At 47.0% G+C, this 26,775-nt stretch overlaps 1 protein-coding gene across 1 annotated transcript; it reads right to left on the bottom strand.

Annotated features, from left to right (window-relative positions):
* Positions 1-498: 498 nt before the first annotated feature.
* On the bottom strand, positions 499-23,066 carry DEPDC7 (DEP domain containing 7). The gene is made up of 9 exons (XM_038764516.1): positions 22,917-23,066; positions 11,997-12,390; positions 7,936-8,066; positions 4,922-5,111; positions 3,373-3,584; positions 2,307-2,449; positions 1,997-2,122; positions 1,828-1,906; positions 499-821 (listed from the first exon to the last, which is right to left on the bottom strand). The coding sequence occupies exons 1-9, from the start codon at positions 22,975-22,977 to the stop codon at positions 607-609; spliced, it is 1,551 nt and encodes a 516-aa protein (XP_038620444.1). The 5' UTR covers positions 22,978-23,066; the 3' UTR covers positions 499-606.
* Between the last annotated feature and the right edge of the window lie 3,709 nt (positions 23,067-26,775).

The raw sequence follows: 26,775 nt of genomic DNA, 5'->3' as shown, positions 1-26,775 counted from the left end.
GGAGAGAAGCAGTAGTAGGAAAACTCGGACTGAGGTATCAGGAAAAGGACTAACCATCTATTTTACTGCCAATAAAGAAATAAATCAGTTATTCTAATCAAGATACCTCTCCGACGATGTAAATATACAAATGAGGCCTGAGTACTCATCTTAAACTGACTGTTTACAGGCTTCTGGGTATTTTTGATTATTTAAAAGCAAAAACAAAACAAAAAAAACACAGGGCAACCATGTCTTGGTTCAGGGACTTAAACCCTATTTGTAACTGTTCTTATGATGTTAAAATTTGAGTTGAAAAAAAAAAATCAACACTTTTTTTAGGAACCAATTGTGCCTTAAGGCTAAGAACTGCCTGTATTCATTTAGGGTGAACACGGCCTGTCCCCAAGACGGTCGTGCCCTAGTATAAACTCATTTCTTTAAAGTCTGTAGCTGTATTGGGCAGCTAAGCATACCATTTACCTAACACTGAGGTTCCAGACATATAATTTTTGCACTTGTATTTTATTGAGTTATATTTTAAGACAATAAGTTAGTATTTTGCAGCTTGCTTTGTAGATTACATCTCACATTTTCAAATATGCATTTTATTCTTAAATATAAGGGTCATAGACACATTTTTGAAACACGGTCTCCAAAATATTCAATAAAGATATTTGGATGACTTGTATAAAACTGACCTAACAACTTCTTTTTCTCTCTGGGAGACAGTTTAGAATCTTCATCAATAGTTTTCAGCAAAGTCAATAACTCGTTTTTTGTCGTCTTCTGGGGATCAGGGCAACATTCATTCTGCTGAGTCCTCTGGCAGAAAAAAAATCCTTAAAAGCAAAAAACAGACAGACAAGTACCGTCAACCGCAAGTACGAGTACTTCGTTGCTTGAGATTGGTTTCCCCGTCCTCCTCCGACAACAGGATTAGCTCGATCCTACAGTTGCCGCTCTTGGCCGAAGATGACTACAGTTTAGTGAGAGTCCCCTCTCCGGAGTGGCCAAAACTAAGACTAGGGAGAGTTGGTCATTCCAGTCCTGTGCCACTCTTTCTGGAAAATGCTCCAGCCCAACTCTGGTATGCCTGAAGAGAACCACAGCTGCATTTGGATTTGGATTTGCAAAGAGATGGCAGCCAATCCATCAGCGGCATTTATTGAGCACTTATTGTGTGCCGAGAACGGTACTGAGCGAAAGAGCAAAATCCAAAAGGCAATTATATTGTAGGCAGAAATCCCTGCCCAGGCTGCAGGGGCTTGCACAGCTGGCAGCGATGTGTCAGTAGTTTCGATTCCCCAGTGAGAATCCCAGATCCAAGCCAGAATTGTTTCTGAAGCCAGCAGCACAACTGCACCACCGAGGTCTTCTTGAGCACGACCCTCTACACGTTTGACCCCGGGGTGACTTCTTAATATCCCTTCCCCCCAGCTGTTTTTGTAACTGAGGTACATTTCTCATCCCATTTCAGCTTGTAGGATGGGGTCCTAGGCCCAAGTTCCTGGTTGTGCTGATGACCTTTTAGACTGTGAGCCCACTGTTGGGTAGGGACTGTCTCTATACGTTGCCAACTTGTACTTCCCAAGCGCTTAGTACAGTGCTCTGCACACAGTAAGCGCTCAATAAATACGATTGATGATGATGATGATGACCTGCTAGCGTTTCCTGATTTAAGACCCCTAGCTTGATTGAAACAGACACCCTGGAGATTAACTGTCTAAAGTTTAGGGAGAAACAGAAACGTAACTAACGATGTGAACGTTTTCAAAAGTCAGAGGCATTTCGTCTTGGCAAGATGTTTGAGATTACTCCGCGCCAGAAAAATTGTATTTATGTTACCTGTATTGTTGCTGGAATCTCTTCCTTGTTGTAGAGCCAAGAGCTTATCGCTGACCATTTTGTGAAGTGTTCCAGGGATCTTATGGAAAAACAAGAAACAAACCCTTCTCAGACGCTTCTGAAGTTTTCTCAACTGAGTGTATGAAAACGTATATGATCAAAGTTTTACCTTAAAAACGTCTTTTTGGTGATCTACTAAAAACAGAACCAAAAGATCAGTTTTTCCTTTGCATACATTTTTGGTGTTGACAATAGCTTTGGAAAACATCCTTTTCACAACCATCCAATTTTCACTCTATAAGACAATGCATATATTCAAAAGCAGCAGCATTAGTACTACTGACAAAGGCAGTTTCAGGCTACAGTCTAGGTTTTAAAAATCAGGAATGACTTCAGTAATGTGGCTTAAGAAAACGAATGCTGAGTAATTTATAATAATAAATATTAGATGCCTAAAAGCTTTCAGATGAGACAATTACCTCTTTCTGAAGTTTAAACTCAGAAGGACGTGCTGCCACAGCCATGAAGTACAGTAATCTTCTGAACTCCTCTCTATTTTGGGAATCCAAGAGCTTCAAATAGAGTTGAGTCGCTTCTAAGGCCTGTTCGATTTTTCCATTCACTTTTTAGGGGGGAAAAAAATGTTACCTATAGTTTTACATTCATTAATATTTTAAGAAAAATTAAAATTGAGTTTACATCCCAGACACCAACTTCTGTTAAGCTTTATGAATACACAGTGTGGCCTAGTGGATAGACCACGGGTCTGAGAATCGGAAGGACCTGGGTTCTAACGGCAACCCTTCCACTTGTCTGCTGTGTGATCTTGGGCAAGTCACTTAACTTCTCTAGGCCTCAATGACCTCATTTGAAAAATGGGGATTAAGACTGTGAGCCCCATGTGGAACTGGGACTGTGTTCAACTGTGTCCCAGCACTTAATACAGCGCCTGGCACATTAATACCATTATTGTACTGTTACGTGACATACTGAGCAAATTCAAGCACGCAACGTTACAGATTTCATGCGACATACATCGCCTCTTCTTAACAAATGACCACTAAACATTCTTCTTCTAAGGTAATTTAAGGCGCGGGGCTCTGGCATTTTGGCCCAAACCAAGTCATCAGGAATGTAAATTTGCCCTTTCTAGGGGAAGTGGGAAGAATCCAGCAGTTTCCTCTTCAATCCCCCATTTCAGAAGGGGCCTGGCAGAAACAGAGTGGATTTCATGCATTTTTAATACATCTCACATCTCCAACATATTGGAAAACTTTTGAACTTTGAAAGTTTGTCTTGCATTTCATACAAATTTATTAACACACAGCGCCAGTTTCAACTACTGGATTATGAAGAAAGACTCAAAACATAATAGACACTTGCCTATTCAATTCTATGGAGTGTTTGGTCATTATTGAGAAATATGCTACAGGCTTCAGATGTTTTTAGTCCCTTAAAGATACAACTGTTAAGAAATTATTACTTTAAATAGAATTATTACTTCTTGCAAAAATCTAATCCCACTGACATCGGAGTTTTGCTTACCTAGGAGCTCTGCAATTCCAGTGTGGATATCGAATAAGTGATTCAACATTGGTTCCCTATTATTGTAGTGGTTGCCAATGGTATCAAACAGAAGCTCTTTCCACAAATCTACTTTGTCCGGTTGCTCCGGAAAGTTTTTGCTTACATCCACCACCACCTGGTCTGGAAGGTATTCTAAGCAATCAATTGCCGCGGAGAGCCACTCATCTGCCCTAGAAAAAGGACATTTTACAAAACTCTGAGGACACAGGTACACAAAGTTTCCATGTCACCAGTTTACACTTCCACACTGGAATTTGACAGAAAATAGAAGACGATAAAAGCCTCAAGTTCTACTTTAAGAGTTCAGAAACATTTCATCTTTCACCACAGCCACCTCTTTAGATGAGTTAGAGTCTTCGAGAATGTGCGTAGACATTTAAGATCTGTGGCCCGGCCCCGAATGCATGGCATCACCTCCTTCCTATCTGGAACATGTACCATTCTACCTCAAGAAAGTCATTTTCCTCTCATCCTCCACCAGTCCTTGCCAAGAGCAGCTGGGAGTGTGCCTCCAAGGACATGGCAAATTTGTTACGTACCACATATAAGGGAAAGCTTATTTGGCTCAAGTTGGTGAGTAAAAGCAGGTTATTAGATACAACAATTTTTTTAAAATTAGCAAAAAAAAGTGAGGTATTTTAATAGGAATGGCACCTGAACAACTTTTCAGAGAGCTTCAGAAAGATGCAGTGACATCAACATATTGGCAGTAACAGGAAGGAGGGAGGACTTGAGATTTTCTCATTTCAGATGGTACAAAATGGAATACAGAAACAAGTTCATGGACATACTTAAGTGTTATAGATTACTTGACGTCTCAATTCACACCAAGCGTTTGTTTTCACATTTTAGATATATTAAAAAAAATAATAAAGTCAGATCAGGATCCACTCCTGTGGAGAGCTGTCCCCGACCACACTATAATTCACTGGAATGTCCTGCATGAACAACAAAATGGTTTATTATACCCAACTCACCATTCTATTTGTATAAGTAGGCATTTACCTTGGTAGATCTATTTGAAAGTGGAACAAACAAGAACATAAGGTTGAAAGTAAATTTTTACAATTTTTTTTTTAAAGTCTCCTCCCTACTTGTAGGAAAGCATTAGCACAAAATATCCATAACCTATGTCAGTTCCTAAAATTAATCTGCAAATGTCATTAAGGCTTCTAATATCTAATGTGGTAAGTCTGACAGTCAGCTCCCACGTGGTTCTCAAACTCCCATAATGGCTTTTGGTCAAATTTAAGGTGGCAAGATGAGATTGCTAGACGGTCATTTCCCTTCTCTCAATAAGGGGAACAAAAACATGAACGTTGTTTCCTGGCTTCTAGGTTTGCCAGTGACATGCTGACTTGAGCTAATATCGTGCTGCCATTTCCCCAACTGCAGCTACTACTGACCCCTTCCATATGACGGCCACACAAATGAATGGAAATGTAAGTGACGTCTTACAAGCCATCCAATCCCTCCCTTCCATCCTTAGGAAAGTATTTCTACATACTGGGAATCACCATAAGCCTTGAGAATCTCTCGATCCAGATAGTTGCTGGTGTTGATTAACTCTTGTTTCCTCTTCTGCTGAGCTACTCTAGGTTCCATCTTTTGATGCTTGAGTAAGGAGTCAAGAAGAGGGATGTCTAGAAGTTGTAGCAAACGCCCAATTGTTTGTTCTTGCCATACTTCATCTATAACTACAGAGTGTAAATTGAGAAGCAACAATTAAAAACATCTGAATTAAATGCTTGCTAAAATTTTTAGTTTAGGCAGATCTTACTAAGCACACCAATTTAGCAGTAATAAAAAACATTAATTTGTTGACGTATTTTCTGTCACAGAAAAATGGTAATAGTTAATAACATTCTCAACAGGCAGGAGTATTGCCTTAGCTACTGAAATTCTTCTCATCTATACTATAATAAGCAATGCTATCATAAAGTAGCCAAGCCACAAAAAACGTATGCCGATAAGATTTTGACAAAAGAATGATTCACTGAAGCAAGAGCACAAAAAATATTTTTAAAAACTATAGACTGCAGCTCATTCCACAACTGGAAAAAAAATCCCACAGCTCATTTTAATTCCACTGATATAAATAAATGACTGCTGCATCAGAATCCTCGCTGACCTCCCTGTTTCCTGCCTTTCCCTACTCCAATCTATACTTCATTCTGCTTCCTGGATCATTTTTCTAAAAAAAGAAAATAAAGTGCAATCAATCAATCGCATTTATTGAGCGCTATTTGCAGAGCACTGCACTAAACACTTGGGAGAGTACAATGCAACAGAATTATCAGACATGTTCCCTTCCCATAATGAGCTTACAGTCTAGATGGGGAGATGGATAAGAAATTTATAATACATAACAAAGATGTATACATAAGTGCCTTGGGGATGGGGTGAATATCAAACGTCCAAAGGTCACAGACTGAAGTGCACAGACGGACACAGAAAGGAAAGCAAGGTGGGGGAAAAGAAGGTTAAATCAGGAAAGGCCTCTTGGAAGAGATGTGACGTTAGTAAGGATATGAAGGTGGAGAGGGTGGTGATCCAGTATATATGGAGGGGGAAGGAGTTCCAGGCTAGGAGGAGGATGTGGGCTTAGTACGGTGCTCTGCACACAGTAAGCGCTCAATAAATATGATTGAATTAATGTGGGAAAGGGGTTGGCGGTGAGATAGACAAGATCAGCACCAGAGGAGCAGAGTGCTTGGGCTGGACTGTAGTAGATTAGTGAGGTGAGGTAGGAGGGAGCAAGCTGATTGATTTCTTTAAAGTCAATGGTAAGGAGTGTCTGTTTGATGAGGAGGTGGATGGGCAGCCTTTGGAGGTTCTTGAGGAGTGGGGAGACATGAACTGAACATTTTTTGTTGATAAATGATTTGTGCAGCAGACTGGAGAGTGACAGGACGACGGGAGGTCAGCGAAGAGGCAAATGCAAATAGATTGAGAGACGAGGCGGGGGCAACGCCAAGGTTACAGGCTCGTGAGGTAGTGAGGATCGTGGTTTTGTCTACAGTGATGGGAAAGACAAGGGGAGGACAGGGATTGGGTAGGAAGATGACCAGTTTTGGACATGGTAATTTGATGTGTCAGCGGGACAGGCAGGTAGAAATGTCCTGAAGGCAGGAGATACTAGATTGCTGAGAAGGAGGGAAGTCAGGGCCAGAGGTGTAGATTTGGGAAATCATCTGCACCAAGATAATTGAAGCTATGGGAGCAAATGAGTTCTCCAAGGGAGTGGGAGTAGAGGGAGAATAGAGGGGGACCTAGAACGGAGCCTCGAGGGATCCCATACTGTCATATAAGTCATATTTTTAAATGTGGATAAAATGTGGAGTCCATATCTTCTCACTCCTTCAGAACCTTCGATTGTTGCCCATTCACCTCCATAAATGGAAACTCCTTCCCACTGGCTTTAAAGAGCACAAATCAGTGCACCCCCCTCCTACCTCACCTCACTGATCTACTACATCCCAGCCCAAATGCAACACTCCCTCAGTGCCAGCTTGTTCTCTGTGCCCCGATCTCGTCTATCTCACCGCCAACCCCTTTACTATGTCCTCCCTCTGACCTGGAACTCCCTCCCTCTCCATATATAATAGACCACCACTCTCCCTACCATCAAAACCTTTTAAAGTCGTATCTCCCCCAAGAGGCCTTCTCTCATCAAGTCCTCTTTTCCCCTACTCCCTCTCTGCATCACCTCTGCACTTATATCTGTAACTTTTAAGCGATTGGTAGTAACCACACAACACTTACACACATATCCATAATTTATCTCTATTAATGCCTTTCTCCCCCTCTAGACTGTACACTCCTTGTGGACAGGGAATACGTCAGTCAATGCTATTGTACTGTACTCTCCCAAGTGCTTATAACAGTGCTCCGCACACAGTACATGCTCAAATGCCACTGATTAATATAAAGTGGAAAAAAGACATAAAACACTGAATATCGACCATGGGCCTCATGTGGGATAGGGACTGTGTCCAATCTGATTATCTTGTAACTAACCCAGGTATTAGTAAAGTGCTTGGCACATAGTAAGTAATTAAGTACCACAAAAAAAAATATAAAGGAATCCATATGTAGAAACTATTCATTAAATTTCCCATATAAAAAACTAGAAAAGCCCCACTTCGAAGATACATATTTGTCACTCCTAAGAGAATTGAGGAAAAAGAACAAATTCATTTTAGTGTACATTTTAATTACAATAATTAACTAGTAAAGAGAAAGTTTCATGCAAAACAGATCCTAATCTTGAAACTTTGCCGGGCAATACGTGAACAGTGTTCACAAATATTTCTACACTAATTTATTATTTAAAGATAATAGACCGCTGTTCAATTTTTAGAGAATTCTATTACACAATAACCTTTCAGTCAAACCATTTCACATAGGGTATTAGGAAAGCATTCCAACGTAAACACTAAGGCTTATATTTACAGACTTGTCCCCAATGTTGTGTTTATAGTTAACTTGCTTTCCAAATATTCATTTTCATATTCTTACCTTGCTGAGGCAAACTTATGGAGTTATTTAATTGAGGGGAGGTAGCAGGCTTTAGACTCAGATTTTCCCAGAAATCCTCTAAACTTTCCATTTTGATAGATGATGGATTAAATAATGTGGTCTTCTCAAGGCTAAAAGGAAGATAACTAGGTTCATAAGCAGATCTCGCATTTTAATAAAAGAACCATTGAATATTACGGTGAGAAATCAAAGCACTGTGGCTTTTCAACCTACAGGCAGGGAGTATGCAGTGAACTCAATCACTAGCATTTACTGAGCAGTCTGGACAGATAACACATGAGGAATAATTAATAATAATAGTATTTGTTAAGCACTTACTATGTGCTAAGCACTGTTCTAAGCACTGGGGTAAACACAAGCTAATCAGGTTGTCCCACGTGGGGCTCACAGTCTTAATCCCCATTTTACAGATGAGGTAACTGAGGCCCAGAGAAGTTAAGCGACTTGCCCAAAGTCACACAGCTGACAAGAGGTGGAGCCGGGATTAGAACCCACGACCTCGGACTCCCAAACCCATGCTCTTTCCACTAAGCCACGCCGCTTCTCTCAACCTTCCTTTCCCATTTCTCCTCCCACTACAATTGGAAAAATACCCCCCAGTGCTAGACTACAGGACCTTGAGGGCAGAAATTGCCTCTTATTCTGTTGTCCTCTTCTAAAAAGCCCCATGTGAAACTCAGGATTAAGTTAAGTTCACCTTCTCTTTCCACCCAAAGGTTTTTAGATAGACCCTACTAACTACACAAACAGATGAACTAATTTTACCCCACATGCCTTCAGGACTTTGGGACTACAGAGAATTCAAGATCGAACAATAAATTGATAGCATTTATTGAGTTCCTACTCTACGCAGATCACTTTTCTAAGCACTCAAAAGAGTACCACGGAAGACAGGAGCCCTGCCCTCAAGGAGTTTACCAGTGAACATAAAACACGGATATGATTTACAATTAGAAGTGCTCACAAAGGTATGACCTCAAGGCTCAGATCTAGGTCCCCTTCTATTCTCCATATACACCCACTCCCTGGGGGAACTCATTCACTCGCAAGGTTTCTACTACCATCTCTATGTGGGTGATTCCCAAATCCACCACTGCAGCCCTGACCTCTCTCCTTCTTTGCATTCTTGCATTTCCTCCTGTCTTCAGGACATCTCTATCTGGATGTCCTGATGACACCTCAAACTTAACGTGTCCAAAACAGAACTCCTCATCGTTCCACATAAACCCTGCCCTCCCCTTGCCTTTCCCATCAATGTAGACAGTACTACCATTTTCCCTTTCTCCCAAGCCTGTAACCTTGCATTACCCTTGACTCATCTCTTTCACCCACATAGTCAGTGTCACCAAATCCTGTCCGTTCTACATGCACATCATTGCTAAAATCCACTCTTCCCTCTCCATCCAAACTGATACCACGTTAATCCAAGCACTTATATCCACCTCGCTTAATGCATCAGCCTCCTCACAGACTTCCCTGGCTCCTGTCTCTTCCCACTCTAGTCCTTACTTCACTCTGCTGCCCAGAGCATTTTTCCTTAAAAAAAAAAAAATTCAATTTGTGTCTCCCCACTTCTCCAAACCACCTCCGCATCAAACTCCTTACCACTGGCTTTAAAGCACTCGGAGCACCTCAGACCCTCCTGTCTTACCTCACTGATTGCCTACTATAACCCAGCTTGCACGCTTCACTTCTCCACACTTACTGCACCTCGATCTCACCCAGCTGACCTCCAACCCCTTGCCCAGGTCCTCCCTCTGGCCTGGTATTCTCACCCCCTTCATATATGAAAGGTATGAAACACAGCTAAGAGATTTGAAAGAAAAAAAAAAGCACTGTGGCTTAGTGGATACAGGATGGGCCTGGGAGACAGAAGGACCTGAGTTCTAATCCTGGCTCCGCCATATATCTGCTGTGTGACCTTGGGCAAGTCACGTAACTTCTCTGGGCCTCAGTTACCTCATCTGTAAAATTGGGAACAAGAATGTGAGCTCAACGTGGGACAGGGACTCTGTCCAACCTGATTAACCTGCGTCTACCCCAGGGCTTAGAACAGTGCTTGGCACATAGTAAGTGCATGACAAGTACTATTATTTATATTTAAGACCACCACTCTCCCCACCTTCAAAGCCTAATAATCACATCTCCAAGAAGTCTTCCCCTATTAAGCCCTCTTTTCCCCAACTCCCTCACCCTTCTGTATTGCCTATGCATTGCCCTTTAAGCACTTGATATTTACTCCACCCTCAGCCCCACAGCACTTAGGTACATATCTATAATTTATTTTAATGTCTGCCTCCCCCTCTAGACCATAAGCTCCTTGAGGGCGGGGAACGTGTCTGCCAACTCTGCCGTACTGTACTCTTCCAAGCCCTAAGTACAGTACTCTGTACACAGCACTTAAATACCATTGTCTGACAACCGTCCTCTCAAAAATGCTTAATACAGTGCTCTGCAAACAGTAAGGGTTCAATAAAAACCATTATGAAATATATGCAAAAGTATAGTATAAACATTACATTATATTATAACATTATAATATAGTATTATATATATAATATATATGACATTATAGTAAGGAGGCTATGACCCAGGAAGAAGAACAATTAATAAGAGAAGGAAGTGGGGCTTCAGAAGGTAGGAGGAAAGTCATGAGAGAACTGTGTCAGTGAAACCAACGTTAGATATTACCAAGAGAAGGGGGACGGTCCATGATGTTAAAAGCAGCTCGGAGGCCAAGGTGGAGTATAATGGAGGAGAGAAAATTACATTCAGGAAGAAGGAGGTCATTGGTAACCTTGGAGAGACTGGAAACTTGAGTTTGAAGACAATGAGAAAGGAGCCACTAGAGAGTGAGAAACTGAAGATAAGCGGGAGGGAATAAGAGTGGGAATAAGTGTTTGGAGAATGAGAGGGGATGGAACAGAATGAGCAAGGGATGTAGAGGCAGGAACTTTGGGCTGCTCTCACCTAAGTTTCAATTTTGTCAAAGTTTGTGAGTTCATCAGATAGGCTCACCTCCTCCAAGAGGCCTTCCCAGACTAACTAAACCCCCCTCTTCCTCAGCTCCCCCTACTCTCCACGTCACCCCGACTCGCTCCCTTTGCTCCACCCCTTCTCCCCGCCCCACAGCACTTGTGTATACATCTACATATCTAAAATTATATTTATTTATATCGATGCCTGTTTACTTGTTTCGATGTCCATCTCCCCCCTTCTAGACCGTAAGCCCAGTGTGGGCAGGTATTGTTTCTTTATGGCTGAACTGTACTTTCCAAGTGCTTAGTACAGTGCTCTGCACACAGTCAGCGCTCAATAAATGCAACAATGAATGAATGGGAGATACTGGAAATTTTGGGGGGCAGGGAGGAGTTAGTTAAAGGTCTGGAATAATTAATGGGAACAATAGCTGTGGAAGTCCATGAGGGAGAAGGAGGAGGAATGTGGCTGAGCAGAATGGCGGAGTTATAGCGAACGAGGATGAACGTGAAGCGTCAGAAGACAACCTGGTGTCTGGATTTCCTCCAATACTCTGCACTACAAGTACGGGGGCAGAGGAAGTGTACTGCAGAGGTACCCAGAGCTGGCGGTTACTGGTACAAAACTGATGGCCAAAAATGTTGCCAATTTGTACTTCCCAAGCGCTTAGTACAGTGCTCTGCACATAGTAAGCGCTCAATAAATACGATTGATGATGATGATGATGATGGAAGGCCACTGGGGTGAGAGCGCTCAGCATCAGAGAAGGAGAGGACCTCTAGTTGGAGTCTGATGGTTTGGGTCTTCTGGGTGATTCCAGATACCTCTCCAGAGATTTATGGCTTGTGGAGTTTTCTGGGAACCAAAGCCTACTGAATAAGAAATATGAAACTGGTGGCCAAACAGTTTCCACAAAACAAGGTTGTCACACATTAGACAGACACTCTCGCTATTCCTAGTTGTTCCTCCAAAAAAGATCGCCAAGGGTTTCCCCCACCAAGAGGAAGTGACATCTTCCCATTTCCTCCAGAGAGAGACATAATCTCTCACCACATACTAACCTTGAAGGTGGACATGGATTATTCTCTTTTCCCATCTGATTTTTCTCTTGGCTAGTCAGCGTGGTGAATCTGTAAAGGCTGCAACAACTATCTTCAAATACGGCCCGCTTGTCTTTTCCAAAGACTCTGGTTGGGACTGCTTCAAAAATCTTACAGTCCATCAATGCTTGACACACTCTCACTACTTTAGCCCGCGGAATATCTGCCTCTCCAAAATACTTATTTTGGATGAGGTGAGAAAAGATGACATCTACAGCGTCAGAGCCAACAAAACAGTCGTTGTGAAATTTCAAATGATGCCTTCGCTTTTTCACTTCGACTTGTGTTTGGAGGGTGTGAATAATGCTGCTCCATACGTAAGTGGCACCAAAGGGCTTCTGAGCCACGCTGAAGCCTGGAGGAAGAAATCAACAGTATTAGTATTTACTAAGGATCCGTTCGGTGCAGTATATCATATTATGTGCTTGGGAAATACAAAAATACAGAAAAGATACCTGTCCTGCCCACGAGGAGCTTAAACACCTACACGGGAACATCTTGTAAAATATGTTTCCAACTAACATTGTCAAAATAAATAATGCACTGTACAAGTAAATTTATATGAAAAATACTGAAAATTTCAGTTTTAAACATTTCATTGGCAGGTGCAGTTCCATCCGCAAGCAAGCAGAAAGTGGAAATTCACGATTTCCATTTTTCTAAACAATTGCGACAGTTTAATTCCTTAGCTAATATTTAGTAATGATTAACTCCACGTGAGAATGTGCACGGTATTAAACGAGACAACAACACTGACCATTAGGAATCTATAACCCAGTGGAAAAGCTGCAAACACGAAAATAGTAAGAGATGACAATCGTCTGCAAAGACCAAAGGTAAGTGGGTTTCCAAAAAAGATCTGGATTTCACAATACCAAAAACCAAAAACAAACAAAAAAACCCAACCAAACAATAAAAGGAAATACAATTAATTCTTTGAAGCATTTGTTCAAAGTGTTGACATGTTAAAGTAAATTTTTGATCTCCTGTGAGATTGCATCTTTCAAGTGTGAATCCTGCTGGCCAACTTTTATAAGTGCTATTCTGCTGGTTGTATCTCAGAGATATTATTTATTTGGGTTTTCTCCCCCCATTCTTCAGCTGCCTCTCTCTTTAATACCTGGGCAACAGGCATTTTCGATAATATGGAGAAGCCAGAACCTTCCCCTTTAGCCATTAATCACGTCCATTAGCCAAGGGGCAAGAGACTAAGCTGGGGGTGGGTGGATTTGTCTGACAAGAGGAGTAGGAACATTAAGAATCTTTGTGCAGGACTAGTGTAACGTGGCTCCCAAAACACTAACTTTGGGTTTGCCTAAGGCATAAGCCTGGTCAAAAAATGATTCCAGTGAAAAAATCCTCTCAAGAAATACGGTTGCCCAACACAGACATGGTCTTCAAGCCTAGCCACAGAGGGGTATACTTTTAAAATGTGAATGGTTCATCAGAATTATAATTAGCTGAACGAGTTAACAGTAACTAGGAAGAAAATAAGGGGGGTGAGGGTGGGAATAGCAAGAGAAGGGGCAATATACTAAAGTGGAGCTGAGACATGAACTGGTGGGTCCTGATTCTCAGGCCCTCACTTTTTCCTCTAGGCCACACTGTCTGCCCTGGAGGGGGATTCATCTTCTAAGATTATCCTGTAAAACCTCTTCTAAATGTCCCCACGATTTTCTCATTTTAAAGCTAAATGGGACTAGGGATTATACTGATCAGTAGGAATAAAGTACATTTACCATTTATTTGTGATTTTTAGGGAGACTTCACATTCTGAAATTTTGTTCTCTGTCTCCCCCTTTTAGACTGTGAGCCCCATGTTGGGTAGGGACTGTCTCTATATGTTGCCAATTTGTACTTCCCAAGCGCTTAGTACAGTGCTCTGCACATAGTAAGCGCTCAATAAATACGACTGATGATGATGATGAAATTACTGATTTTGTTCCTTAACCTTTTTAACCCTTTTAATTCTTCTTCAAGTCTCTTCGCTATAACCAACTCTCCCTTTGAAAGGATAAACAGAATGAACTTCTTTTTTTTAACCACTCTAATTACAACACTCTAGACTAATGAATTTCAGTAAAAATATCAAAATACAGAGGCAGAAATTTATGTGAAGCTACATGACAGTACCAGAAGCATTGGGCTCATCAGCTGAAGAGCTAAAAACTGAATTCTTGCAATATTCTTTTTCAGCATTCTTTGTACTCCCACTGTGGCCCAACTGCTCTTCAGAGTTTCCTTTTGATACTACACAAAATGCCTCTTGAGATATAAGGCACCAACATTTTGAACTAAGGCAACAGACCTGTCACGCTTCTAGATTCATTTACTCTAGTCTCCACAATTCAATTCTTAACTCTAACTAGGTACTGACGAAGTTTATGCAGATATTGGGAGGTTGGGAAAATTACCCTCAAGGTGGCTTCATTTTCACACAGATATTTTAATGTATAATGCACTTGGGGGACGTGTCTAACTAGGGTGGGTGGACTTAAAAGGATAACTTGTTTTGAATGCTGATATCAATGAGTAAAACAACAGATGCTTAAAAACACTGCTTAGGAGAAAGCATAAAAGAAGCTAGTCTATATTTTGTAAAAGCAACAGTGCAGCAGCAATCAAGGCACCATTCAAAAATAAAAAAACCCAAACCATCAAGCTCTAACAGAAACAGAGAGCCTACGGCTAGAAGTATATCGAATGAAAAGCCACTAATAACTAAAGTCAGAATGATCTAAGTGAAGTTTAAGTACCTTTCTCTTGAGAACTCTTATTCAAGAGTTTAGTTTCACTACGATTTTGACATTTTCTTTCATTATTTCACACCAAAAGTATCTATTAGAACAGGTTTTTTTCTATTTATTAATTTCTAACACAAAATGTGTGAAAAGGAATCGTACTAACCGTGTTATCACCACTTTTTGAGCTTAGCTTCAGTTGTGCAGGAAAGGAGCAACTATATATATAGGATTCTATATATATATATATATGATTCTATATATATTATATATTCTATATATATATTCTATATATATATATATATTCTATAGAATTATATATTCTATATATATATTATATATATATATATATATATATATAATGCTTTGTCTGTATAATAATTGCGCAAGACCACATGATAAACTTGTAAGGAATTGGTCCGGTTATGGCTGTATACGTTTCTCTTTCTAAAAAAGCAAAAAAAAAACCTGTCTACAATTTTAAATATCAACTTTGCATTTGTTTTAATACTGTTATATCATAGTGATTTGAGTCATTTGAGTAGAACTGACAAACAAAAATCAACTAATCGTGCCTCTAGTTTATACGGATTAAAACTGGGAGCAGAAGTAAATTTGAAAGGCTGCGGTCAATTCAATAACAAATAGCAGTGGTTATGAACATGCTAGCTGCTGAATAAGTAACAGGAGACAATATCCCTGCACATCTCTCTGAGCTCCTTGGAAAAGAAACATTATATACATCTGAGGAATTACGTTTCAGAATTTATTATGAGTAGATAAAACCATCATCCTGTTAGTTTTATCTATAAAGCTGATGTTTCCTAAGCCCAAGTTCTAGGTCAACACTTTACCCCTGTTTTAGCTTATAAAAGATTGTCAATTTTGAAAGCACAACTGGCCCCAAAGGAAGCAAACACCAGACAGCATTTTTAAGCTATAGTGGTTAGCTTAAAAGATAGGTGGCAAATGTAAATCTTATTAATTGAAAGACGAAGAAGATAAAAGGCACAGCACGGTTTACTGTGAGTCAAAACATTGAAGATTCCTAGCTCGAGCAAGAGACTGTAAAAAAAAAAATAAATCTAATAAGGAACACTTAACAACAAGCAACTTAATTCTGGAATAAACAGCACTGGGAGGTCTTGCAAACAAGTGTCTTGGCACAGTGATAATATATTTTAATTGAAAGCCAAACCTGCCAGCACCTCTTCAGTTTTCAATATTTTTTTTTAGAAACACTTTCAGTATGGCAGATACCTTGAAGTTACATTTTTGACAGGTAAAACTGCAAATGTATTTCCTTGACATAATTTCCTTGTTTTTAACTAAATTTAACCCCATTTTTTTCACCCATGCCTGGATCCTCCTTATTGGATTTCCAGTGGGCCCAAGACTGTTTCTTAAACTTGTACCACGTATAACAGGATAATAGTATATCCATGTATAATAGGATAACAACCATTTTCCCAAATGATATCTGGAAGGTTTTTCAACTCTTCTAAGTGAAGTAAATGCCCCGTCTCCTGGTGTTCCGTTAATTCAGCAGGGGTCTAACAAAAGCTGGGTGAAGATGCAGCCTTTGAGTAAGAGGATAAATTCAGTCTTGAAATTCTTCCTTTTAAAGTTAGGGATAATTAAGAGAATCCCTCCTATGCAAGTAAACTGGAGGAAGCTTTAAAGAGGCCCCTGTCTTGAGGTGAGAATCCTAGAAGTGGAATTGCATGAATGGGGCAGGACATTTAATAATAATAATAATAATAATAATAATAATAATGGCATTTATTGAGCACTTACTATATGCAAAGCACTGTTCTAAGCGCTGAACCAGTGTGAGCCTCCCATGAGAAAGAACTTATAAAAAGAACAATATTTTCTTTAGCATATCTTGAAATAATAATAATGGTTAAGCACTATGTGCCAAGCACTGCTGTAAACGCTGCATGGGACTACTGCAAGCTGGAAATAATAATAATAATTGTGATGGCATTTATTAAGCACTTACTATGTGCAAAGCACTGTTCTAAGCGCTGGGAAGGTTACAAGGTGATCAGGTTGTCCCACGGGAGGCTCCCAGTCTTCATCCCCATTTTCCAGACGAGGGAACTGAGGCCCAGAGAAGTGAAGTGACTGGCCCAAAGTCACACAGCTGACCACTGGCGGGGCCGAGATTTGAACCCCTGACCTCTGACTCCAAAGCCTGGGTTCTTTCCATTGAGCCACGCTCATCATCATCAATCGTATTTATTGAGCGCTTATTATGTGCAGAGCACTGTACTAAGCGCTTGGGAAGTACAAATTGGCAACATATAGAGACAGTCCCTACCCAACGGTGGGCTCACAGTCTAAAAGGGGGAGACGGAGAACAAAACCAAACATACTAACAAAATAAAATAAATAGAAAAGCTATGTACAAGTAAAATAAATAAATAAATAAATTTCAAATTCCAGGTCTCTACAGGTTATTCGGGGAAGCAGCGTGGCTCAGTGGAAAGAGCAGGGGCTTTGGAGTCAGAGGTCGTGGGTTCAAATCCCGGCTCTGCCACTTGTCAGCTGTGCGACTTTGGGCAAGGCACTTCACTTCTCCGGGCCTCAGTTCCCTCATCTGGAAAATGGGGATGAAGACTGTGAGTCCCACGTGGGACAACCTGATTACCTTGTCTCTACCCCAGCGCTTAGAACAGTGCCTTGCACATAGTAAGCGCTTAACAAATACCAACATAATTATTATTATTATTATTCTGCACACAGTATGTGCTCAAAGAAGTACTACTGATGGATTGCGCTGAGAAGAAGCGTCATTCGCACAACTATGTATAATGGTGTTCCAACAATTTGGGCGATCACAACAACGCACCCGGGCTTCTTCGGGGTTACACAGATGGTTCTGCCAGGGAGATCACGCATCTAACACACCAGCTGGTTTTGTGTTAGCTGCTGTTTGTGCGTCTCCCTAACTCAAACCCACCCTGGACAAAAACGCCTGTTATGTGTTAATAATTGAATCGGGCGGTCAATAAATCCGTATCGCATTCATTATCTCGGCCAGATTCAGACTCTGGACTCAATACAGTAAGCCCTTTGTGGGCTGGGAACGCGTAAAACGTTGCGGCGTGGCTCAGTGGAAAGAGCCCGGGCTTGGGAGTCAGAGGTCATGGGTTCAAATCCCGGCTCCGGCACCTGTCAGCTGTGTGACTTTGGGCAAGTCGCTTCACTTCTCTGGGCCTCGGTGACCTCATCTGTAAAATGGGGATTAAGACTGTGAGCCCCACGTGGGACAATCTGATCACCTTGTATCCTCCCCGGCGCTTAGAACAGTGCTTCACACGTAGTAAGCGCTTAACAAATGCCATCATTATTATTATTATTTAAAACAATCGTCTATTGTTCTCCCCAGCGCTCAATACAGTGCTCTGCACACAGTCAGCGCTCAAGAAATACCAGGGGTGGATTGATGGTTGGGTAGGGACCGTCTCTGTTGCCGACTTGTACTTCCCAAGCGCTTAGTGTTCTGCACACTGTAAGCGCTCAATAAGTACGATTCAGTGAATGAAGCCGGGGGCCCCGGCTGTCCAAGGGGGCGGAGGAAAGGAGCAAGGTATTATTCTAATAATAAGAATTCTAATTCTCATTATTCTAATAATTCTTTTAGAATTATTATTTTAGATAACATAATTCTTTTATATAATTATCATCATCATCATCAATCGTATTTATTGAGCGCTTACTGTGTGATTGTATTATATAGAATTCTATATATTATATAATTCTATATATTAATATTATATAATTATATAATTCTTTTAGACTGTGAGCCCACTGTTGGGTAGGGACTGTCTCTATATGTTGCCAACTTGTACTTCCCAAGCGCTTAGTACAGTGCTCTGCACACAGTAAGCGCTCAATACGATTGATTGATTGATTAATAATCCTTTCAACCAGACCTCTCAAGTTGGGTAGGCACCGTCTCTATATGTTGCCGACTTGTACTTCTCAAGCGCTTAGTACGGTGCTCCGCGCACAGTAAGCGCTCAATAAATACGACTGAATGAATGAATGATGGTGGTATTTGTTCATTCATTCAATCGTATTTCTTGAGCGCTTACTGTGTGCAGAGCACCGTGCTAAGCGCTTACTATGTGCCAAGTACTGCTCTAAGCAAGACACAAGGTAACTAAACTGCCCCACATGGGGCTCACAGTTTTCATTCCCATTTTAATAATCATAATGGTGGTATTTGTTAAGCGCTTACTCAGCGGAAAGAGCCCGGGCTTTGGAGTCGGAGGTCGTGGGTTCGAATCCCGGCTCTGACAATAGCCAGCTGGGTGACTTTGGGCAGGTCACTTCACTTCTCTGGGCCTCGGTTGCCTCATCTGTAAGATGGGGAAGCAGCATGGCTCAGTGGAAAGAGCACGGGCTTTGGAGTCAGAGGTCATGGGTTCAAATCCCGGCTCTGCCAATTGTCAACTGTGTGACTTTGGGCAAGTCACTTAACTTCCCTGTGCCTCAGTTACCTCATCTGTAAAATGGGGATTAAGACTGTGATCCCCCCGTAAGACATCCTGAACACCTTTTAACCTCCCCAGCGCTTAGAACAGTGCTTTGCACATAGTAAGCGCTTACTAAATGCCATAATAATAATAATAATAATAATGGGGATGAAGACTGTGAGAGCCCCCGGTGGGGCAACCTGATCACCTTGTAACCTCCCCAGCGCTTAGAACAGTGCTTTGCACATATAGGAAGCGCTCAATAAATGCTATCATTATTATTATTATTATGTGCAAAGCACTGTTCTAAGCGCTGGGGTGGGGGGCTACAAGGTGATCAGGTTGCCCCACGGGGGGCTCACAGTCTTCACCCCCATTTTACGGAGGAGGTCACTGAGGCCCAGAGAAGCGAAGTGGCTTGCCCCAGGCCACGCGGCTGCCGGGGGCGGGATTCGAACCCACGACCCCGGCCTCCCCAGCCCTCGCCCTCCCCGCTGAGCCACGCTGCTTTTACAGAGGGGGGTCACCGAGTCGCAGAGAAGGGAAGCCCGTTAATGGGGGCGCGCAGGGCGCGGGCACACGGGCCGCCGGGGGCAATTGGACCACAGCGCCGCCCTGCCGGACGGACCCGGAGGGAGGGGAGGGGGACACAGCGCCGCCCTGCCGGCCGGGGGGGGACACAGCGCCCGTCCTGCCGGCTCCGGAGTGGAGGGGGCACAGCGCCGCCCTGCCGGCCGGGGAGGGGCACAGCGCCCGTCCTGCCGGCCCCGGAGGGGAGGGGAGCACAGCGCCGCCCTGCCGGCCGGGGGGTACACAGCGCCCGTTCTGCCGGCCCCGGAGGGGAGGGGAGCACAGCGCCGCCCTGCCGGCCGGGGGGGGGAAACAGCATCCGTACTGTAGGCCCCGGAGGGGTGGGGGCACAGCGCCGCCCTGCCGGCCTGTGGGGGGGAGGGCACAGCGCCCGTCCTGCCGGCCCCGGAGTGGAGGGGGGCACAGCGCCGCCCTGCCGGCCGGTGGGGGGGGGCACAGCGCCTGTCCTGCCGTTCCCAGAGGGGAGGGGGGCACAGCGCCGCCCTGCCGGCCCCGGGGAGGCACAGCGCCCGTCCTGCGGGCCCCGGAGTGGAGGGGGGCACAGCGCCGCCCTGCTGGCCTGAGAGGGGGAACAACGCCCGTCCTGCCGGCCCCGGAGTGGAGGGGCGCACAGCGCCGCCCTGCCGGCCGGTGGGGGGGGGGCACAGCGCCCGTCCTGCCGGCCCCGGAGTGGAGGGGCCACAGCGCCGCTGTGCCGGCCGGTGGGGGGTGGGGGGGTGGGCACAGCGCCCGTCCTGCCGGCCCCGGAGTGGAGGGGGCCACAGCGCCGCCCTGCCAGCCCCGGAAGGGGTACAACGCCCGTCCTGCCGGCCCCGGAGTGGAGGGGGCCACAGCGCCGCCCTGCTGTCCTGAGAGGGGCACAGCGCCCGTCCTGCCGGCCCCGGAAGGATGGGAGACACAGCGCCGCCCTGCCGGCCGGTGGGGGGGGGTACAGCACCCGTCCTGCCGGACCCGGAGGGGAGGGGGGCACAGCGCCCGTCCTGCCGGCCCCGGAGTGGAGGGGGGCACAGCGCCGCCCTGCCGGCCGGGGAGGGGCACAGCGCCCGTCCTGCCGGCCCCGGAGGGGAGGGGGGCACAGCGCCGCCCTGCCGGCCGGGGAGGGGGAACAACGCCCGTCCTGCCGGCCCCGGAGGGGAAGGGGGCACAGCGCCGCCCTGCCGGCCGGGGAAAGGGGGCACAGCGCCCGTCCTGCCGGCCCTGGAGTTGCGGGGGGCACAGCGCCGCCCTGCTGGCCTGAGAGGGGCACAGCGCCCGTCCTGCCGGCCCCGGCGTGGAGGGGAGCCGCAGCGCCGCCCTGCCGGCCTGGGAGGGGAGGGCACAGCGCCCGTCCTGCCGGCCCTGGAGTTGCGGGGGGCACAGCGCCGCCCTGCTGGCCTGAGAGGGGCACAGCGCCCGTCCTGCCGGCCCCGGCGTGGAGGGGAGCCGCAGCGCCGCCCTGCCGGCCTGGGAGGGGAGGGCACAGCGCCCGTCCTGCCAGCCCCGGAGTGGAGGGGAGCACAGCGCCGCCCTGCCGGCCGGTGGGGGGCCACAGCGCCGCCCTGCCGGCCGGTGGGGGGGGGCACAGCGCCTGTCCTGCCGTTCCCAGAGGGGAAGGGGGCACAGCGCCGCCCTGCCGGCCCCGGGAGGGCACAGCGCCCGTCCTGCCGGCTCCGGAGGGGAGGGGGGCACAGCGCCGCCCTGCTGGCCTGAGAGGGGGAACAACGCCCGTCCTGCCGGCCGGTGGTGGTGGGGGGCACAGCGCCTGTCCTGCCGGCCCCGGAGTGAAGGGGGGCACAGCGCCGCCCTGCTGGCCTGAGAGAGAGAACAACGCCCGTCCTGCCGGCCGGTGGGGGGGGGGAGGGGCACAGCGCCTGTCCTGCCGGCCCCGAAGTGAAGGGGGGCACAGCGCCGCCCTGCTGGCCTGAGAGAGAGAACAACGCCCGTCCTGCCGGCCCCGGAGTGGAGGGGCGCACAGCGCCGCCCTGCCGGCCGGCCGGGGAGGGGCACAGCGCCCGTCCTGCCGGCCCCGGAGGGGAGGGGCGCACAGCACCGCCCTGCCGGCCCCGGAGGGAAGGGGGCACAGCGCCCGTCCTGCCGGCCCCAGAGTGGAAGGGAGCACAGCGCCGCCCTGCCGGCCGGGGGGGGAGGCACAGCATCCGTACTGTAGGCCCCGGGGGGGGGCTCAGCGCCGCCCTGCCGGCCTGGGGGGGGAGGGCACAGCGCCCGTCCTGCCGGCCCCGGAGTGGAGGGGAGCACAGCGCCGCCCTGGCGGCCGGGGGGGGGGGGCAACAGCGCCCGTACTGTAGGCTCCGGGGGGGGTCACAGCGCCGCCCTGCCGGCCGGGGGGGACACAGCGCCCGTTCTGCCGGCCCCGGAGTGGAGGAGGGCACAGCGCCCGTCCTGCCGGCCCCGGAGTGGAGGGGAGCACAGCGCCGCCCTGCCGGCCTGGGGGGGGCAACAGCGCCCGTACTGTAGGCTCCGGGGGGGGGGTGTCACAGCGCCGCCCTGCCGGCCGGGGGGGACACAGCGCCCGTTCTGCCGGCCCCGGAGTGGAGGAGGGCACAGCGCCCGTTCTGCCGGCCGGTGGGGGCACAGCGCCTGTCCTACCGGCCCTGGAGTGGAGGGGCGCACAGCGCCGCCCTGCTGGCCTGGGAGGGGGAACAACGCCCGTCCAACCGGCCCCGGGGTGGAGGGGGGCACAGCGCCGCCCTGCCGGCCGGGGTGGGGGGGCACAGCGCCCGTCCTGCCGGCCCCGGAGTGGAGGGGGAGGGATGGCACAGCGCCGCCCTGCCGGCCTGAAGGGGGCACAGCGCCCGTACTGCCGGCCCCAAAGTGGGGCACACAGCGCCCGTCCTGCCGGCCCCGGAGGGGAGGGAGATATAGCGCCGCCCTGGCGGCCCCGGGGAGGCACAGCGCCCGTGTTCCCCGGCCCGGAGAGGAGGGGGGCACAGCGCCCGTCCTGCCGGCCGTTGGTGGTGGGGGCGAAACAACGATAAAGGGCGGGTAACGGCCGTAGGCGCGCGCGCGCGCTTGGCCGCCCCCGCCAGCCGGGCCCCGTGCCCCCGACCCCACACACGTACCGACGGGTCTGTGGGCGACGGGCAGATTGAGCGCCGCCGCCTTCTCCCGCACCGTGGCCATGGCTGGGGCGGACAGCTGGACTTCACAGCGGGGACTGAGGGGACGGTGGGCGCCGCGACCCTCTCTGCCCCGCTCTCTCTCTCTCTCTCTCTCTCTCACCCGACCCGCTGCCCGCTACTGGCCAATGGGGAGGGGCTTCCGCTAAGCCACGCCCAATCAGGGCCTCGCCCCCTTTGGACCACGCCCTGCTTTGGGCCACGCCCAATCAGAGTCCATGCCTCGCTTTAGGCCACGCCCAATCAGAGGCCACGCCCCCATTTGGACCACGCCCAATCAGATTCCACGCCCGCTTTGGGCCACGCCCGCTTTAGGCTCCGCCCACCACGCGCACGCGCCCCTGTTCACCGCCCCCCCAGTCACGTGCTCGCCCCTGATCAGGCATCGGCCTCGTCGATTAATAATTCATTCATTCATTCATTCATTCATTCATTCATTCATTCATTCAATCGTACTTATTGAGCGCTTACTGTGTGCAGAGCACTGGACTAAGCGCTTGGAAAGTACAAGTCGGCAACAAATAGAGACGGTCCCTACCCAATAACAGGCTCACAGTCTAGAAGGGGGGGATAATAATGTTGGTATTTACTATTATTATTATTAATATTATTAATAATATTATTATTATTAATAATAATAGTGGCATTTATTAAGCGCTTACTATGCGCAAAGCACTGTTCTAAGCACTGGGGAGGATGCAAGGTTGTCCCACGAGGGGCTCAAAGTGGAAAGAGCACAGGCTTCGGAGTCAGAGGTCGTGGGTTCAAATCCCGGCCCCGCCAATTCATTCAATCGTATTCATTGAGCGCTTACTGTGTGCAGAGCACTGTACTAAGCGCTTGGGAAGTACACGTTGGCAACATACAGAGACGGTCCCTCCCCAACAGTGGGCTCACAGTCTAGAAATTGTCAGCTGTGTGACTTCGGGCAAGTCACTTCACTTCTCTGGGCCTCCGTTCCCTCATCTGTAAAATGGGGGTTAAGACTGTGAGCCCCCCGTGGGACAACCTGATCACCTTGTAACCTCCCCAGCGCTTAGAACAGTGCTTTGCACATAGTAAGCGCTTAATAAATCCCATCAAAAAAAAGGGACTGAGGCACAGAGAAGTTAAGTGAGTTGCCCAGAGTCACACAGCGGTGAAGCGACTTGCCCAAAGTCACACAGCCGACAAGTGGTGGAGTAGGGATTAGAACCCATGACCTCTGACTTCCAAACCCAGGCTCTTTCCACTAAGCCAGTCCCGCAGGCCACGGCTCCCCTTGGGCCAGGACCTTACAGGGGACTTTTCAGGAAGCAGACAAGACGTCATCTCTACTCATTCAATCGCATTTATTGAGCGCTTACAGTGTGCAGAGCACTGTACTAAGCACTTGGGAACTACAAATCGACAACAGATGGAGACGGTCCCTACCCCACATCGGGCTCACAGTCTAGAAGTCCCTACCCTCGAAGACTTGCTGAACACAATCAGGTTTGGGAAATTCGTTCATTCAGTGGTATTTAATTGAGTGCTTACTATGTGCAGAGCACTGTACTAAGCGCTTGGAGAGTACAATACAACCGGGTTGGAAGATATATTCCCTGTCCGCAAGTTTACCGTTGAGGGGATACCCGGGTGGGAATTAGACCCTTGTGGGGCTCAATTTAATCTCACAATCTCTCCCCACTTGGGCTGAAATTGTGGAATTTTCATTGAATGCATCTTGGAGGCAGCTCTTCCCAATTAGTATTAGACTTTGAAGGCACTAGAAACACAGGGAATCATCATCGTAATGATGGTATTTGTTAAGCGCTTACTATGTGCCAAGCACTTTTCTAAGCACTGGGGTAGGGACAAGGTGTTTACCTTGTCCCCCATGGGGCTCACAGTATTAAACCCCATTTTACAGAGGAGGGAACTGAGGCACAGAGAATTTAAGTGACTTGCCCAAGGTCACACTGCAGACAAGGGGCGGAGCCGGGATTAGAACCCATGTCCTCTGACTCCTAAACCTGTGCTCTTGCCAGTAGGCCATGCTGCCTCTCCTAATAATAATAATATTCTGGTTATCAATCAATCAATCGTATTTATTGAGCACTGTGGGCAGAGCACTGTACTCAGTTCTTGGGAAGTACAAGTTGGCAACATAATTATGGTAATTATGGTATTTGTTCAGCGTTTACTATGTGGCAGGCACCGTTCTAAGTGCTGAGGTTGGTACAAGATCCAGGTTGGATCCAGTCCCTGTCCCATATGGGGCTCACAGTCTTAATCCCCATTTTACAGAAGAGGGAATTGAGGCACAGAGAAGTGAACTGATTTGCCCGAGGTCACACAGCAGATGAGGGGCGGAACTGGGATCACAATCAAAGTTACACTTCTACACCTGTGAGTGTTTGTGTATATAGGACCTGAGCAGTTTTAGAAGCAGAGAGAGGGGAAAGAAATCAGAGGAATGCTGTTCTGGCAGCTCCCTGTCGACCAACCTGCAAATCATTTAACAGATAAAAGAGATTTCTGGACATTGGAAGCTCCCAAATGAAGTTTTTCCACTGCTTTAAATGCATTCAGGGAAACACTAAGGGTCTAACCTGCGGGTCCTCAGCAAAGTTGTCTTTTTGTCAGGAGGTCTTATTCCACCATCCAGTTGTATTTATTGGGTGCTTACGGTGTGCAGAGCACTGTACTAGGCGCTTGGGAGAGTACAATAGAACAATAAACAGACATATTCCCTGCCCACAACGAACTTACAGTCTAGATGCAGGGAGGCAGGCATTAATACAAATAAATTGCAGCTAGGTACACAAGTCGTGTGGGGCTGGGAGGGGGAAAGAGCAAAGGGAGCAAGGCAGGGCGATGCAGAAGGGAGTGGAAGATGAGGAAAAGCAGGGCTTAGTCTGGGAAGGCCTCTTGGAGGAGGTGTGCCTTCAATAAGGCTTTGAGAGGGGGAGAGTCACTGTCAGATTTGACAGACAATTCAGTCTTCAAACGCAGGTGTAGGTTTTGGTAGCGCACCTGCCTCGGTTCCCCGACGGTTTGGCGGACTTTGCTCTACAAATCGCAACTCTGTCTAATAGCAGTCTCACAGATAATAATGGTATTTATTAAGCGCTTACTATGTGCAAAACACTGCTCTAAGCGCTGAAGGCGAGGCTATAGAGGCCCCAGCGAGATCCTGGGTCTTGACAGATCCTGTCAAGGCCAACCTGCCACGACAGTGTTCTTGAACAGAGACTTCTGTCACCCCGGTACTCCAACTGGAGTCTGACAGGAAGAGAGCGGTGACCTCAAATCCCGTTCCCCACCTCTCCCATGCCGGAGCTCCAGTACTGGGGGAGTGCACCTGATTTTTGTTTCCTTCCCTACAACAAAAAGGAAAAAAAATAATAAATCGACCAGTTGGGTGAGTTGAATTCAGAGTCTGGATTTGGGACCATAAGTACTGGGGAGATTTTTTTTTATAGTATGTAAGTGCTTACTATCTTCCAGACACTACTAAATGCTGGGGTAGATATAGGTTAATCAGGTTGGGCCCAGTCCCTGTCCCATGCGAGGCTCACAGCCTTAATCTCCATTTTACAGATGAGGAAACTGAGGTACAGATAAAAGTGATTTGGCCAAGGCCACACAGCAGACATGAGGCAGAGCTTGTGATTAGAACCAGGGTCCTTCTGACTTCTAGTCCCGGGCTGTATCCACTTGGCCACACTGCTTCTCTTAATTTGTCTGGAGCAGCAATTACTAGGGAAGCTTGAGTTAAAAAAAAAAAACAGCTGGGAGCAAAGGACAGATCTGGAAATGGTTGAACAGAGGCTTGTTA

Source organism: Tachyglossus aculeatus, chromosome 22, assembly GCF_015852505.1.
Source record: "Tachyglossus aculeatus isolate mTacAcu1 chromosome 22, mTacAcu1.pri, whole genome shotgun sequence".
NCBI lineage: Eukaryota > Metazoa > Chordata > Mammalia > Monotremata > Tachyglossidae > Tachyglossus > Tachyglossus aculeatus.
The sequence above is the reverse complement of the archived record's forward strand: the minus strand, read 5'-3'. Positions and strand labels throughout refer to the sequence as shown.

Excerpts from the sequence above, each read along its gene's own strand:
- DEPDC7 (XM_038764516.1), bottom strand. The coding sequence starts at position 22,977 with ATGGCCACGGTGCGGGAGAAGGCGGCGGCGCTCAATCTGCCCGTCGCC. Across the intron at positions 8,067-11,996 it reads AATCCATGTCCACCTTCAAG|CCTTGAGAAGACCACATTAT; the intron begins GTTAGTATGTGG and ends TCTTCCTTTTAG. Across the intron at positions 822-1,827 it reads AGATTCCAGCAACAATACAG|GATTTTTTTTCTGCCAGAGG; the intron begins GTAACATAAATA and ends TTTGCTTTTAAG.